Source organism: Tachysurus vachellii, chromosome 24 (genome assembly GCF_030014155.1).
Source record: "Tachysurus vachellii isolate PV-2020 chromosome 24, HZAU_Pvac_v1, whole genome shotgun sequence".
Lineage (NCBI taxonomy): Eukaryota > Metazoa > Chordata > Actinopteri > Siluriformes > Bagridae > Tachysurus > Tachysurus vachellii.
Window position 1 is genome coordinate 166,370 of NC_083483.1, and position 16,131 is coordinate 182,500.

General features: G+C 38.3%; 2 protein-coding genes across 3 annotated transcripts in view; both read right to left on the reverse strand.

Moving 5' to 3' along the window:
• Positions 1–7,699: 7,699 nt before the first annotated feature.
• On the reverse strand, positions 7,700–12,774 carry si:dkeyp-75b4.8 (lipopolysaccharide-induced tumor necrosis factor-alpha factor homolog). 2 transcript variants are annotated; one of them, XM_060860670.1, is made up of 5 exons: positions 12,638–12,774; positions 10,919–11,040; positions 10,399–10,506; positions 9,837–10,011; positions 7,700–8,272 (listed from the first exon to the last, which is right to left on the reverse strand). In XM_060860670.1, exons 2-5 carry the CDS (start codon positions 11,034–11,036, stop codon positions 8,167–8,169), a joined length of 507 nt encoding a protein of 168 aa, XP_060716653.1. In that variant the 5' UTR covers positions 11,037–11,040; positions 12,638–12,774; the 3' UTR covers positions 7,700–8,166. The 2 variants fall into 2 exon arrangements, with proteins under 2 accessions (XP_060716653.1, XP_060716654.1); XM_060860671.1 differs by having other exon boundaries at positions 7,712–8,272; positions 10,399–10,494.
• A 1,273-nt stretch (positions 12,775–14,047) lies between these two features.
• The window catches only part of pdia2 (protein disulfide isomerase family A, member 2), a 6,409-nt gene continuing 4,325 nt past the window's right edge, over positions 14,048–16,131 (reverse strand). Inside the window, exons 8-11 of the mRNA XM_060860975.1 lie at positions 15,493–15,613; positions 15,174–15,355; positions 14,632–14,766; positions 14,048–14,435 (exon numbers count right to left, since the gene is read on the reverse strand). Of these exons, the coding sequence (XP_060716958.1) occupies positions 14,367–14,435; positions 14,632–14,766; positions 15,174–15,355; positions 15,493–15,613 (507 nt within the window). The 3' untranslated portion in view covers positions 14,048–14,366. The remainder of the gene's footprint in view (positions 14,436–14,631; positions 14,767–15,173; positions 15,356–15,492; positions 15,614–16,131) is intronic.

Genomic DNA, 16,131 nt, shown 5'->3' on the forward strand with positions numbered 1-16,131 from the left:
GTTATACACACACAATACACATCAGTTATACACACACACAATACACATCAGTTATACACACACAATACACATCAGTTATACACACACAATACACATCAGTTATACACACACACAATACACATCAGTTATACACACACACAATACACATCAGTTATACACACACACAATACACAAATTATACACACACACAATACACATCAGTTATACACACACAATACACATCAGTTATACACACACAATACACATCAGTTATACACACACACAATACACATCAGTTATACACACACACAATACACATCAGTTATACACACACACAATACACATCAGTTATACACACACAATACACATCAGTTATACACACACACAATACACATAAATTATACACACACACAATACACATCAGTTATACACACACAATACACATCAGTTATACACACACACAATACACATAAATTATACACACACACAATACACATCAGTTATACACACACAATACACATCAGTTATACACACACACAATACACATAAATTATACACACACACAATACACATCAGTTATACACACACACAATACACATCAGTTATACACACAATACACATAAATTATACACACACACAATACACATCAGTTATACACACACACAATACACATAAATTATACACACACACAATACACATCAGTTATACACACACAATACACATCAGTTATACACACACAATACACATCAGTTATACACACACACAATACACATCAGTTATACACACACACAATACACATCAGTTATACACACACACAATACACATCAGTTATACACACACAATACACATCAGTTATACACACACACAATACACATAAATTATACACACACACAATACACATCAGTTATACACACACAATACACATCAGTTATACACACACACAATACACATAAATTATACACACACACAATACACATCAGTTATACACACACAATACACATCAGTTATACACACACACAATACACATCAGTTATACACACACAATACACATCAGTTATACACACACAATACACATCAGTTATACACACACACAATACACATCAGTTATACACACACACAATACACATCAGTTATACACACACACAATACACATAAATTATACACACACACAATACACATCAGTTATACACACACACAATACACATCAGTTATACACACACACAATACACATCAGTTATACACACACACAATACACATCAGTTATACACACACACAATACACATCAGTTATACACACACAATACACATCAGTTATACACACACACAATACACATCAGTTATACACACACAATACACATCAGTTATACACACACAATACACATCAGTTATACACACACACAATACACATCAGTTATACACACACACAATACACATCAGTTATACACACACACAATACACATCAGTTATACACACACACAATACACATCAGTTATACACACACACAATACACATCAGTTATACACACACACAATACACATCAGTTATACACACACACAATACACATCAGTTATACACACACACAATACACATCAGTTATACACACACACAATACACATCAGTTATACACACACACAATACACATCAGTTATACACACACACAATACACATCAGTTATACACACACACAATACACATCAGTTATACACACACACAATACACATCAGTTATACACACACACAATACACATCAGTTATACACACACACAATACACATCAGTTATACACACACAATACACATCAGTTATACACACACACAATACACATAAATTATACACACACACAATACACATCAGTTATACACACACACAATACACATCAGTTATACACACACAATACACATAAATTATACACACACACAATACACATCAGTTATACACACACACAATACACATAAATTATACACACACACAATACACATCAGTTATACACACACAATACACATCAGTTATACACACACAATACACATCAGTTATACACACACACAATACACATCAGTTATACACACACACAATACACATAAATTATACACACACACAATACACATCAGTTATACACACACAATACACATCAGTTATACACACACACAATACACATAAATTATACACACACACAATACACATCAGTTATACACACACAATACACATCAGTTATACACACACACAATACACATCAGTTATACACACACACAATACACATCAGTTATACACACACAATACACATCAGTTATACACACACACAATACACATCAGTTATACACACACACAATACACATCAGTTATACACACACACAATACACATCAGTTATACACACACAATACACATCAGTTATACACACACACAATACACATCAGTTATACACACACAATACACATCAGTTATACACACACAATACACATCAGTTATACACACACAATACACATCAGTTATACACACACACAATACACATCAGTTATACACACACACAATACACATCAGTTATACACACACAATACACATCAGTTATACACACACAATACACATCAGTTATACACACACACAATACACATCAGTTATACACACACACAATACACATCAGTTATACACACACACAATACACATCAGTTATACACACACAATACACATCAGTTATACACACACAATACACATCAGTTATACACACACACAATACACATCAGTTATACACACACACAATACACATAAGTTATACACACACCAATACACATCAGTTATACACACTCAATACACTTCAGTTATACACACACACAATACACATCAGTTAGGACACACTACACATACACATAATTATACACACACACACAATACACATCAGTTATACACACACACAATACACATCAGTTATACACACACACAATACACATATGTTTTATACACACACAATACACATCAGTTATACACACACACAATACAGCATCTGTTATACACATCACAATACACATCAGTTTACCACACAGCACAATACACATCAGTTCTTACACACCACTATACACATAAGTTTACACACACACAATACACATTCAGTTATACACACACAATACCACATAGTTATACACACCACAATACACATCAGTTATACACACACAATACACATCAGTTATACACACACAATACACATAAGTTATTCACACCACACAATACACATCAGTTATACACACACAATACACATCAGTTAGTACACACACACAATACACATAAGTATACACACACCACAAAAACATACAGTTATACACACACACAATACACATCAGTTATACACACACACAATACACATCAGTTATACACACACACAATACACATCAGTTATACACACACACAATACACATCAGTTATACACACACACAATACACATAAATTATACACACACACACAATACACATCAGTTATATACACACACAATACACATCAGTTATACACACACACAATACACATCAGTTATACACACACACAATACACATAAATTATACACACACACAATACACATCAGTTATACACACACACAATACACATCAGTTATACACACACACAATACACATCAGTTATACACACACACAATACACATCAGTTATACACACACAATACACATCAGTTATACACACACACAATACACATCAGTTATACACACACAATACACATCAGTTATACACACACAATACACATCAGTTATACACACACACACAATACACATCAGTTATACACACACACAATACACATCAGTTATACACACACAATACACAAATTATACACACACACAATACACATCAGTTATACACACACAATACACATCAGTTATACACACACAATACACATCAGTTATACACACACACAATACACATCAGTTATACACACACACAATACACATCAGTTATACACACACACAATACACATCAGTTATACACACACAATACACATCAGTTATACACACACACAATACACATCAGTTATACACACACACAATACACATCAGTTATACACACACACAATACACATCAGTTATACACACACACAATACACATCAGTTATACACACACACAATACACATAAATTATACACACACACAATACACATCAGTTATATACACACACAATACACATCAGTTATACACACACACAATACACATCAGTTATACACACACACAATACACATCAGTTATACACACACACACAATACACATCAGCTATACACACACAATACACACCAGTTATACACACAATACACACCAGTTACACACACACACAATACACACCAGTTACACACACACAATACACACCAGTTATACACACAATACACACCAGTTACACACACACACACACACACACACACCAGTTATAAGTTAGCATGTCATGTTTAGACTGTTGACATTATATGTCTTTAGTCTTTATTCTCAGGTTGTAATAACACATGGTGACAGACAACCATCTGGACTTCAGCTAACACACACTTCCTTTCTCCCCTGCCATATTGTGTTAAACTAAACCACACAACACAACATTATAAATACAAAATAAATATCAGAATGAAATGATAAAACAATTTAAAAAAGAAAATCACAGTATTCTTCACTTTAAATTAAACTGTTAGTCATTTAGTACCAACATGCAGCAAAGTCGTGCTGTACAAATGCATCTAATATTAAAGACTTGAGCGTAAACATTGTACACAAAAAACTGCACACAAAAATCTTTTATATACAAATCAAATTTAATGCAAAAGAACAATGACATCTATACAGGAAGTGACATCTGTACAGGAAGTGACATCTGTACAGGAAGTGACATCTATAGTTCTAGTTAATATAGGAGGAGTGTGAGGGTTTTGTAATATCCAGCATGTTTCAGACACAAAACACAACACAGTGAACACATGTGAATAGAATCCCAGTAGCTGAGACTTAGTATTAAACTATTTAGTTTAATAAACTATCTAACACTAACCCTAAATATTTAAATCAGTAATGATTTAGATTCTGCCTTTTGACTTGAGACATAACATTTAACTCCTGGATTTTCCACCAGACATCACACAGGAGTTATAAATGTTTCTCTGTGATTTGTTTCAACTCACAGTGAGACAGAATAATAATCACAAGAGGTCAATAACACTGATAGAGCTGTGACACTGATGTGACACTGATGTGACACTGATGTGACACTGATAGAGCTGTGACACTGATGTGACACTGATAGAGCTGTGACACTGATGTGACACTGATGTGACACTGATGTGACACTGATAGAGCTGTGACACTGATGTGACACTGATAGAGCTGTGACACTGATGTGACACTGATGTGACACTGATAGAGCTGTGACACTGATGTGACACTGATGTGACACTGATGTGACACTGATAGAGCTGTGAGACTGATGTGACACTGATGTGACACTGATAGAGCTGTGACACTGATGTGACACTGATAGAGCTGTGACACTGATGTGACACTGATAGAGCTGTGACATTGATGTGACACTGATGTGACACTGATGTGACACTGATGTGACACTGATAGAGCTGTGACACTGATGAGACACTGATAGAGCTGTGACACTGATGTGACACTGATAGAGCTGTGACATTGATGTGACACTGATAGAGCTGTGACACTGATGTGACACTGATGTGACACTGATAGAGCTGTGACACTGATGTGACACTGATGTGACACTGATGTGACACTGATAGAGCTGTGACACTGATGTGACACTGATAGAGCTGTGACACTGATGTGACACTGATGTGACACTGATAGAGCTGTGACACTGATGTGACACTGATGTGACACTGATGTGACACTGATAGAGCTGTGAGACTGATGTGACACTGATGTGACACTGATAGAGCTGTGACACTGATGTGACACTGATAGAGCTGTGACACTGATGTGACACTGATGTGACACTGATAGAGCTGTGACACTGATGTGACACTGATAGAGCTGTGACACTGATGTGACACTGATGTGACACTGATAGAGCTGTGACACTGATGTGACACTGATAGAGCTGTGACACTGATGTGACACTGATAGAGCTGTGAGACTGATGTGACACTGATGTGACACTGATAGAGCTGTGACACTGATGTGACACTGATGTGACACTGATGTGACACTGATGTGACACTGATAGAGCTGTGACACTGATGTGACACTGATGTGACACTGATAGAGCTGTGACACTGATGTGACACTGATAGAGCTGTGACACTGATGTGACACTGATGTGACACTGATGTGACACTGATAGAGCTGTGATACTGATGTGACACTGATAGAGCTGTGACACTGATGTGACACTGATGTGACACTGATAGAGCTGTGATACTGATGTGACACTGATAGAGCTGTGACACTGATGTGACACTGATGTGACACTGATGTGACACTGATAGAGCTGTGATACTGATGTGACACTGATAGAGCTGTGACACTGATGTGACACTGATGTGACACTGATAGAGCTGTGACACTGATGTGACACTGATGTGACACTGATAGAGCTGTGACACTGATGTGACACTGATGTGACACTGATGTGACACTGATAGAGCTGTGACACTGATGTGACACTGATGAGACACTGATAGAGCTGTGACACTGATGTGACACTGATAGAGCTGTGACACTGATGTGACACTGATAGAGCTGTGAGACTGATGTGACACTGATGTGACACTGATGTGACACTGATGTGACACTGATAGAGCTGTGACACTGATGTGACACTGATGTGACACTGATAGAGCTGTGACACTGATGTGACACTGATGTGACACTGATGTGACACTGATAGAGCTGTGACACTGATGTGACACTGATGTGACACTGATAGAGCTGTGAGACTGATGTGACACTGATGTGACACTGATGTGACACTGATAGAGCTGTGACACTGATGTGACACTGATGTGACACTGATAGAGCTGTGATACTGATGTGACACTGATAGAGCTGTGACACTGATGTGACACTGATGTGACACTGATAGAGCTGTGACACTGATGTGACACTGATGTGACACTGATGTGACACTGATGTGACACTGATAGAGCTGTGACACTGATGTGACACTGATGTGACACTGATGTGACACTGATAGAGCTGTGACACTGATGTGACACTGATGAGACACTGATAGAGCTGTGACACTGATGTGACACTGATAGAGCTGTGACACTGATGTGACACTGATAGAGCTGTGACACTGATGTGACACTGATGAGACACTGATAGAGCTGTGACACTGATGTGACACTGATAGAGCTGTGAGACTGATGTGACACTGATGTGACACTGATGTGACACTGATGTGACACTGATAGAGCTGTGACACTGATGTGACACTGATGTGACACTGATAGAGCTGTGACACTGATGTGACACTGATGTGACACTGATGTGACACTGATGTGACACTGATAGAGCTGTGACACTGATGTGACACTGATGTGACACTGATAGAGCTGTGAGACTGATGTGACACTGATGTGACACTGATGTGACACTGATAGAGCTGTGACACTGATGTGACACTGATGTGACACTGATAGAGCTGTGACACTGATGTGACACTGATAGAGCTGTGACACTGATGTGAGACTGATGTGACACTGATAGAGCTGTGACACTGATGTGACACTGATAGAGCTGTGACACTGATGTGACACTGATAGAGCTGTGACACTGATGTGACACTGATGTGACACTGATAGAGCTGTGACACTGATGTGACACTGATTTGACACTGATAGAGCTGTGAGACTGATGTGACACTGATGTGACACTGATGTGACACTGATGTGACACTGATGTGACGTGCTGCAGGTTTTACTGCATGGGTTTTATTATTGTGTATCTGTCATTATTTCAAGGAAACCTGAATAAATGTATTTTATTTTGTACATCTATTTAAAACATAAAATTCATCCACAGACTAAATCCAACTAAAGTGCATGAGAGCATCACATTTACCAGTGTTTACAGTGTCCAAGAATAAACTCACAAATCAATTAGTTTTAGTGTAAATACTCAAAAGTGATGGGAATAAACTGTGTGTGTGTGTGTGTGTGTGTGTGTGTGTGTGTGTGTGTGTGTGTGTGTGTGTGTGTGTGTGTATGTTAGCGAACATGTATCCCCACAGATCTTTTACAGGCAGGACATGAATGATGAACATCCTGGAATTCTTTCATGAAGCAGGGAATTAAACAGAATCCACAGATGAGTCTAAAACAAACAGCAGTGTTTTAATACAGAATAAATCACAACAATGATGATCATTAAAATTTAAACCAAGTCACAGCAAGTCAAAGTGACCGTCACATCCAGAATCACTAATATTCAGTGTCTACATTGACTTTGACTCCCTCTGCCTTTCAAAGACACACATATTTATATATAAAACATATAAAACATTTTTGCATCTCTTCAGCAATAATTGGACACTGAAATATTTACTTCCTGGACATTTGTTTAAATACCTTAAGGTTTGTAGTTTTGTCTGTGTCTCTATTTCCTAACTTACCCAAAGACTTATGTGTTTTATATATATATATATATATATATATATATATATATATATATATATATATATATATATATATATATATATATATATATATTTATTATTATTATTATTATTATTATTATTATTATTTATTATATATTTTTTTTAATAAGATCAATCTTATATGGATTTGGGGTAGGAAACATCAGAGGAGGTTGTCAGAGGTTTTGGAGACACGGCCTCATCATCTCACTCATCACTCACTCATCTTCTAACGCTTATCTGAACTACCTCGGGTCACGGGGAGCCTGTGCCTATCTCAGGCGTCATCAGGCATCAAGGCAGGATACACCCTGGACGGAGTGCCAACCCATCACAGGGCACACACACACACACTCATTCACTCACACAATCACACACTACGGACAATTTTCCAGAGATGCCAATCAACCTACCATGCATGTCTTTGGACCAGGGGAGGAAACCGGAGTACCCGGAGGAAACCCCCGAGGCACGGGGAGAACATGCAAACTCCACACACACAAGGTGGAGGCAGGAATCGAACCCCCAACCCTGGAGGTGTGAGGCGAACGTGCTAACCACTAAGCCACCGTGACCCCCGCCTCATCATCTGTATTGTACTAAAGCACAACTGTTTAAGTCTTTCACTTTCTAGGCTTAAAAATAATACCCTGGCTTTTGATATTCTACTTATTAGAAGACTAATACTGAGTAACAATAGATTAGAGGTTCTTGTAAATACATTTGGGAAAATATGGGGCCCTTTTTTCCAGCTGGCTAAGAGGCTAATCTTCTCCCCCTCCAGCAGGGGCGATGTTCTGGTTATTTATCGCTTACAGACACATTGGATGTGAGATGATGGGGATGATGATGATGATCTTTTAATTTCTTTTTTCTTTCCTCTTCTTATTTCTTTTTATTTTATCTTCTATAAAATGTATCTATAATTTTTATTATTCTTAACAATGCTGTGTTGTTTTTAAACTCAATAAAAAAATTAATAAATGAACTGCAGTGTTTCTGAATTTGTTATTTATGATGAAAGAAAGTGTTTTTATTTGTACAAGGTTTATGATTTGCATTCACGTCATGTGGTAGACGTCCTTCTCATAATCCTTATCTGGAGCCATTTATTTTTATAATTTACACAGCTGAGCAGGTGAAGTGAGGCTAAGGGCCTTGCTCAAGGGTTTAAACTCACAAACATGTGACATCCACATCATGAGACTCATCTAATCATTTCGGTCAGTAATCTGATCTTACCCCAAAAGTGTCAGCAGGCAGCACATGGCCCATGCTGCATTCCCAGGTTTATAACACACACTGGTGGTAATTTGGTGATGACAATGAGGGCAGATAATCACAGTGGGAGCATCACCCAGTGTTCCAGCCAACTGCTGGTGTGGAATCAGCTGATGGGGTGAAGGCTGAACAAACACTGAGGGACAGAATTCAACACACACACACACAATCACCAGGAAGAAGAAATCGTTTGTAAGACCTCAGGAGCAGGGTTCAGATGGAGGTCAAAACAATGACATGTTGTATGTACAAGTATATTTCTACATTTCTATATTTAAGTTAATTTCACACTGATCATTTGCATACTTTATTCATTAACAACCAAACAAAGGACAGAATGATTGTTTAAAACAGGAAATAATGGGATGAAACAAGATAGTAGTTAAAATGGCACCCTCTGGTGGTTTGGAGGAGAAATGTCTGGATGTTCCAGTTGTATCTTCATGTGGTACTTAAAAGTAAAATTATTGTGATTTAAATGAAAATATACCAACAGTTTATTGGGTTACACAGAGTCACTGACCTGTCTGTGTGTGATGTACGGCTGTGATTTCTGTGGGAATGCTGAGGATTGGATAAGGAGACACAGCACTGTCCAACTGCGGAGGATGAACACCCACTACAAACAACACTATCATTTATTAATGATAGAAAACACTCGCTTAAAGCGTAGACAAACACTTAAAGCGTAGACAAACACTTAAAGCGTAGACAAACACTTAAAGCGTAGACAAACACTTAAAGCGTAGACAAACACTTAAAGGGTAATTAACAACTTTTGTAAGTTCACTAACATGATCTGTATCACACCAGGCTATAAGTCAAACACAGTAGGTTCTTTATATGTATTTATTTATTATATATTTATGAGTCTATAAATCTTAGGGCATGGGAGGGGAGGGCAGGTGAGGGGCAGTGGAGGGGCAGGAGAGGGTAAACCAGTTGAAGATGAGGAACTGGCTGAATAACACGAGTGCTAAAGCACCATGTCCATTACTGAGAGCAGACAAAGGTGGTGTAGGATCAGGACACCTCAGACTCACCTGCTTCTCCATAAGTAGGAGGTGGAGTTTGGGGCTGTGGACTCTGAGTAGCTTCAGTATATGAAGGAGGTGGAGGTGAAACATCGAGTGGAGAAACAGTGGCTTCAGGAATGTCCATTTACCTTTGGAAAAAAAAGAAAGAAATTCCTTAACATGTGTGAAACAGACAGACTGACGATGTGATCTGATACGTCAGCTGTCCATCTATCGCTCGAAAAAAACATCAAACAGCTTCAATTAACTGGTGAAGATTTTACTCTGGAATCTGTGAACAAAGGGAAGAAATAACTGGGTAGAATTTTACACAGATCATTTACACAGATCATTTACACAGATCATTTACACAGATCATTTACACAGATCATTTACACAGATCATTTCTTGTTAAATTCAAAAATGATTTTTATTATGTCGCTTTGTAGAAGCCAACATTCTGTTTTCCTATTTAAGCTTAGACAAAAATTTATAAAATTTAATGTGCCCTAGAGCTTTCGAGCCACATGCACCAAATTCTGATATGTTGTAGACGCTGGTCTGAATTTTGTTGCTATTACTTTTCTAAGCAATCCGAGTACCGGTACTTCCGGTACCAGGTCTCAAAGTTGGCTTTTTTCCCATAGATGAGGTTTATAACTCGGCAAGCTTTTGAACTATCTACACCAAACTCAGGCAGCTCCTTTAGGGTGAGACTCTGAACAAACTTTTACATTGGTGTACCAACTGGCCTTTCGGTTTTGCCGCAGCCCTGCACCCAATATGTGCAAACTCAAAAAAACATTCTACAACATGGACATGTGACATATCAAAACACTCAGAACAAGGGGGAACTTCCTCACGTGTATTCCGATGACGTCACGTGACGTCACGTGACGTCACGTGAAAATCAAAAATTAGCACAACATGGATAAGTGACATATCAAAACAATCAGCCCAATGTGGGGAACTTCCTCAGGAGTATTTGGATGATGTCACATGCTTGTCTCCGCTTACCTCCAAATGTTTTGGCAACCTAGCTTTCTGTCCACTTGCAACAAAAGCAACAATAACCCTTATGTCCACTTACCGCCAAAAAGCACCATCCATTGCGAATACTTGCATCGTCAAAGCCAACATCAAAGTTTGTTGCGACGAACTTTACAAATCTAGTTTGGATTGTTGTTTGTACATCTGTTTATTTTGGCACTGACTTCATGGAAGGAAACTTTGTAAAGATTTAATTAGCTTTAATGATTCACACCACTTTGTGTCTTGAGTGTTTATGTGTCTTTGTGTTTAGGGAAAAATGTATTTGCTCTTAATATTGTCCTGTTTAGATTTATCATATGTATAAATGTAAATATGGTAAAACTAAGCATCAGTTTTCATAACTTTAAGACATGGGAAATTAAATTACACACAGATTTTGTTTTCTGTAAATAAACTGTAATAAACCAGATGAAGTCACACAGTCCCAAATTCCTGAAGCTTTTGTTAAACGATGCTGATGACAGTGATCATGTATCTGTACAGGAGGACATCAGCATCAGTCCCTCACCTGTAAACACCTTTATAATGTTTGTATTAATGTCTGGATTTACTACTCAACCGTCATCCTGATCTGAAACAGTTTTAGTTGTTCAGTGCTTTAGTTGTTCATCTGAGTGTGTGTGTGTGTGTGTGTGTGTGTGTGTGTGTGTGTGTGTGTGTGTGTGGGTGTGTGTGTGTGTGTGTGTTACTCACCACACTTTTCTTTGGTCTTCTGTTACAGTGAGTCAGTCGTTCTTGGTGATTTTCTTTTTGTCTTTCACTCCCATTTTGTTTGTCTCGCTGCTTTGTGTGTTTATCTCTGAGGCGTCTGTGTAGAACGTGCACTTCCCTGTATTCATGACTTTTAGTTGATGACACACTGACCAAACCAGTTCACCTATCTAACTCTACATTCTCCTGCCATGGGTGTGTGTGTGTGTGTGTGTGTGAAAGCCCCACTGACTCAGCTGCACTAAACCCTCCCAGTTCTAGCCCTTGGTTCTAACACTCGGTTCTCTCTCACTAATCTTGTGGAACATCTCTAACTCACTGGAGCACTGATGATTCCTGATTCCTGTCATCACATATTTTTCCCCATGAGGCTGAGGTATGCTGATGGTGACGTTTTGTAATAAACTGCAGCCTGAGTGACTTTTTCTCTGTTGAGCAACATGTGATGAAATCTAATGTTTCTCATTATGGCAGATTAGAGTCTGATTACATCTCACCATGAAGCCTGATACTAGTCAGATTTTATAGCTAGAATTCAATAAAAAAAATACCCAGAAACATACTTAAAAATATTATATACACTGATACACCGAAAATATGTGCCCCCTGACCATTACACCCATATGCTGTAGACAGAGATGATTCCCTCTGCTTTTCTAATCAGCTCTTCTCTTCTCTTCTGGAAGGTTCTCCACTAGATGTTGGATTGTGTCTGTGTGGATTAGTGATCATTCAGATACAAGAGCATTAGTGAGATGTTGGTGAGGAGGTCTGGGGTTCAGTCAGTGTTCAGTGGTGTTGAGTCAGAGTCAGGGCTCAGTGCAGGACACTAAAGTTCTTCACTCCAACCTTTACCTCCACACCATGTCTTCATGGAGCTGCTTTGTACAGGGACATTGTCCTGATGAAGCAGGGTTTGGACTCTGAGTTCTACTGAAGAAAAACTCGTGTGTGGCTCAGAGTGTGGAACAGTTTGGGGGACAAACACACGTGAGTGTCATGGTCAAGGGGCACAAACTTTTGGACATATAATGTAGATTTGTCAGTATTTGTTTACAAACAATCCAGTAAAGAGAAATATTAGTTGTTAATATTATTAGTTATTATTACAGTGTTTGTGATCACATACAGAGTTGAAGCTCTGTCCTTAATGCTGGTGTGATACGAAACTCTAACAAATCTTTAACTCTATGTGTTTAAACCAGGATTTAGTGACTTAGTCTCTGTTCACACAGAAGACCTGACTGAACACAAAGCGTTGTCATCACAACCAGCAAGTTCTTTAATCATTCTATAATAAACAGATTGTTTGTCATGATCGATGCCTTTTCTTCTGCATCTTGGATCAGTTGTGAGTCAGAGGATTAATGATGAGACAGATGATGAATGGAATATGTGTTAAATGTGTGTTTATTAGTAGTAACACTGTACAGTGTAGGAGTAAAGGTCTGATTTACTGAGACACTGATGTGTAAGAGTCAGTACATTTACAGCATTTAGCAGACTTACATTTTATCTCATTTATTTCATACAACTAAGCAATTGATGGTTAAGGGCCTTGCTCAGGGGCCCAGCAGTGGCAGCCTGGTGGACGTAGGAATTGAACTCACAACCTTTCGATTGGTAGCCCAACACCTTAACCACTAGGCTACCACATCTCTGTCAGTAGGTTCACACAGATGGACATCAGAGCATGTTCATGTCTGAGACGTCAGAGCTCGTCTTTTCTGCTGGATCCGTTAACAAGTTTTTCTGAATCTTGCTGAGATTCGCTTGAGACCTGAACAGAAACCGTGAAAACGCTCAATTTAGTCCTCAGTTAAGAAAAAGTAAAAAGTTCCTTTATGAAATACAGATGATGTCATTTCTACAGTCACAGGTCCATCATCTCAAAGCGAATGTTCTATAATGCATTTAAAAATCATTCAACTATTTTATCAAAAACATTCAATATACATATATAAGACATAACTGACCTCATCTGGGATTTCTTTGTCCTCATCTTCATCCTCATCGGGTTCCTCTTCCTCAAAGAGAGGTGGCAAATCTCCACCATTATCCAGGAATTTAACAAATGTTTCCAGATCCCTCTTTCCATTATAATCAATCACCTGATCACAGGGTTTAAAACAGCAAAATCTGCTCATTTTCTGCTCATCAGAAACATCAAAACATTTACACACCTCATTAAGAAAAGATTAAACACACAGAAGACGACTGAATATGACTCTTTATACCCTCAGACTGATGTTAATACACCACAGCATCATGAAATGACCCCGATGTTTGATATACAGCAAACGTCACACTGATCCTGAACTCAGTCTCAGCGGAGAAAAAGGTCAAAAATACCAAGTTTGTGGGATTTTAAATTTTGCAGCATTTAGGCTTTATATTATTAGTAGTAGAAATAATATTATTAATATTAGTATTAATATTATTTTTATGAAATGAACCGTATTCATTTGATATGAATGAATGAGCTGGTGTACAAGGTTCTGCTGTACAATCTGCTGACCTTCCTCTCGGTTCCAGCTGGAAAGTATTTGAGTGTTGGATAACCCTGCACCGTCACTTCCTCTGCGTCGTTAGCTGTTGCATCCATCTTAGCTATGACGATGTTTTCATGGTCCTTGTACTTTTCCCCCAGTTTCTCCCACACAGGGGCAAGTTCCTTACAGTGACCACACCAAGGGGCATCTGAGAGAAAGGGGTAATAAAACACACACACACACACACACACACACACACACACACACACACACAGAACAAACATTTGAAAATCTACAAATACACAGATGACTTTTGAACATTTCCAGGAGATGATTCAAGCTTACAGAATTCCACAAAGACGTTCTTTGTCTTATCAAAGGCGACTTGTTCGAAGTTCTTTCCCACCAGAACTTTGACAGGATTCTTATTCCAGTCCTCAGGAATGTCTTCACTCTTCAAATGAGGCTGTGTTGTAAGAAAATATATGAAAAAAGCTCTACATGAAAATAACTTAGTGTTTCTCTTTAACCAAAGGATAAGGGAGATCATTTGGAGAAACCCAAGCCATTGACCATCAAGGGTTTCAACATTCAACACAATTATCTACTATGTGATTCTGTCCAAATCAAAAGGAAATCCTGAAAGCTCTGAGGAAACTTTACACACAGTGTTAGTGTTTATGTATGAAAAAGGGAAAAGTTGGAATGTTTTTTATTGATAATCTGCCGTAACTTCCATGCTGGACCACCAGAGGGCAGCCTCCGACATAATGTTGTCATCTGTAGAAGGTATCTGGGGCTCTTTGTCTTCTGGAAATGATAAGCTGCTGATGAAGGATCGAGTTAACTGTCATTATTATTATTTGCATCGTAAAATACTATTTCAGTTAATCAGCATGGAGACGATGATTTAAGACACAGGAACCTGCAGGTCTGTGGAAACACAAAGCTCTAGCACAGTCATCATGAAGTTAAACACGCTGA

What these genes read in the sequence shown, in the direction of transcription:
- si:dkeyp-75b4.8 (XM_060860670.1), bottom strand. Translation starts at nt 11,036, where the DNA reads ATGGACATTCCTGAAGCCACTGTTTCTCCACTCGATGTTTCACCTCCA. An exon ending in TCCTACTTATGGAGAAGCAG is followed by an intron (nt 10,507 to 10,918) that starts GTGAGTCTGAGG and finishes AATAAATGATAG; the next exon opens with TGTTGTTTGTAGTGGGTGTT. An exon ending in CGTACATCACACACAGACAG is followed by an intron (nt 10,012 to 10,398) that starts GTCAGTGACTCT and finishes TCTGTCCCTCAG; the next exon opens with TGTTTGTTCAGCCTTCACCC.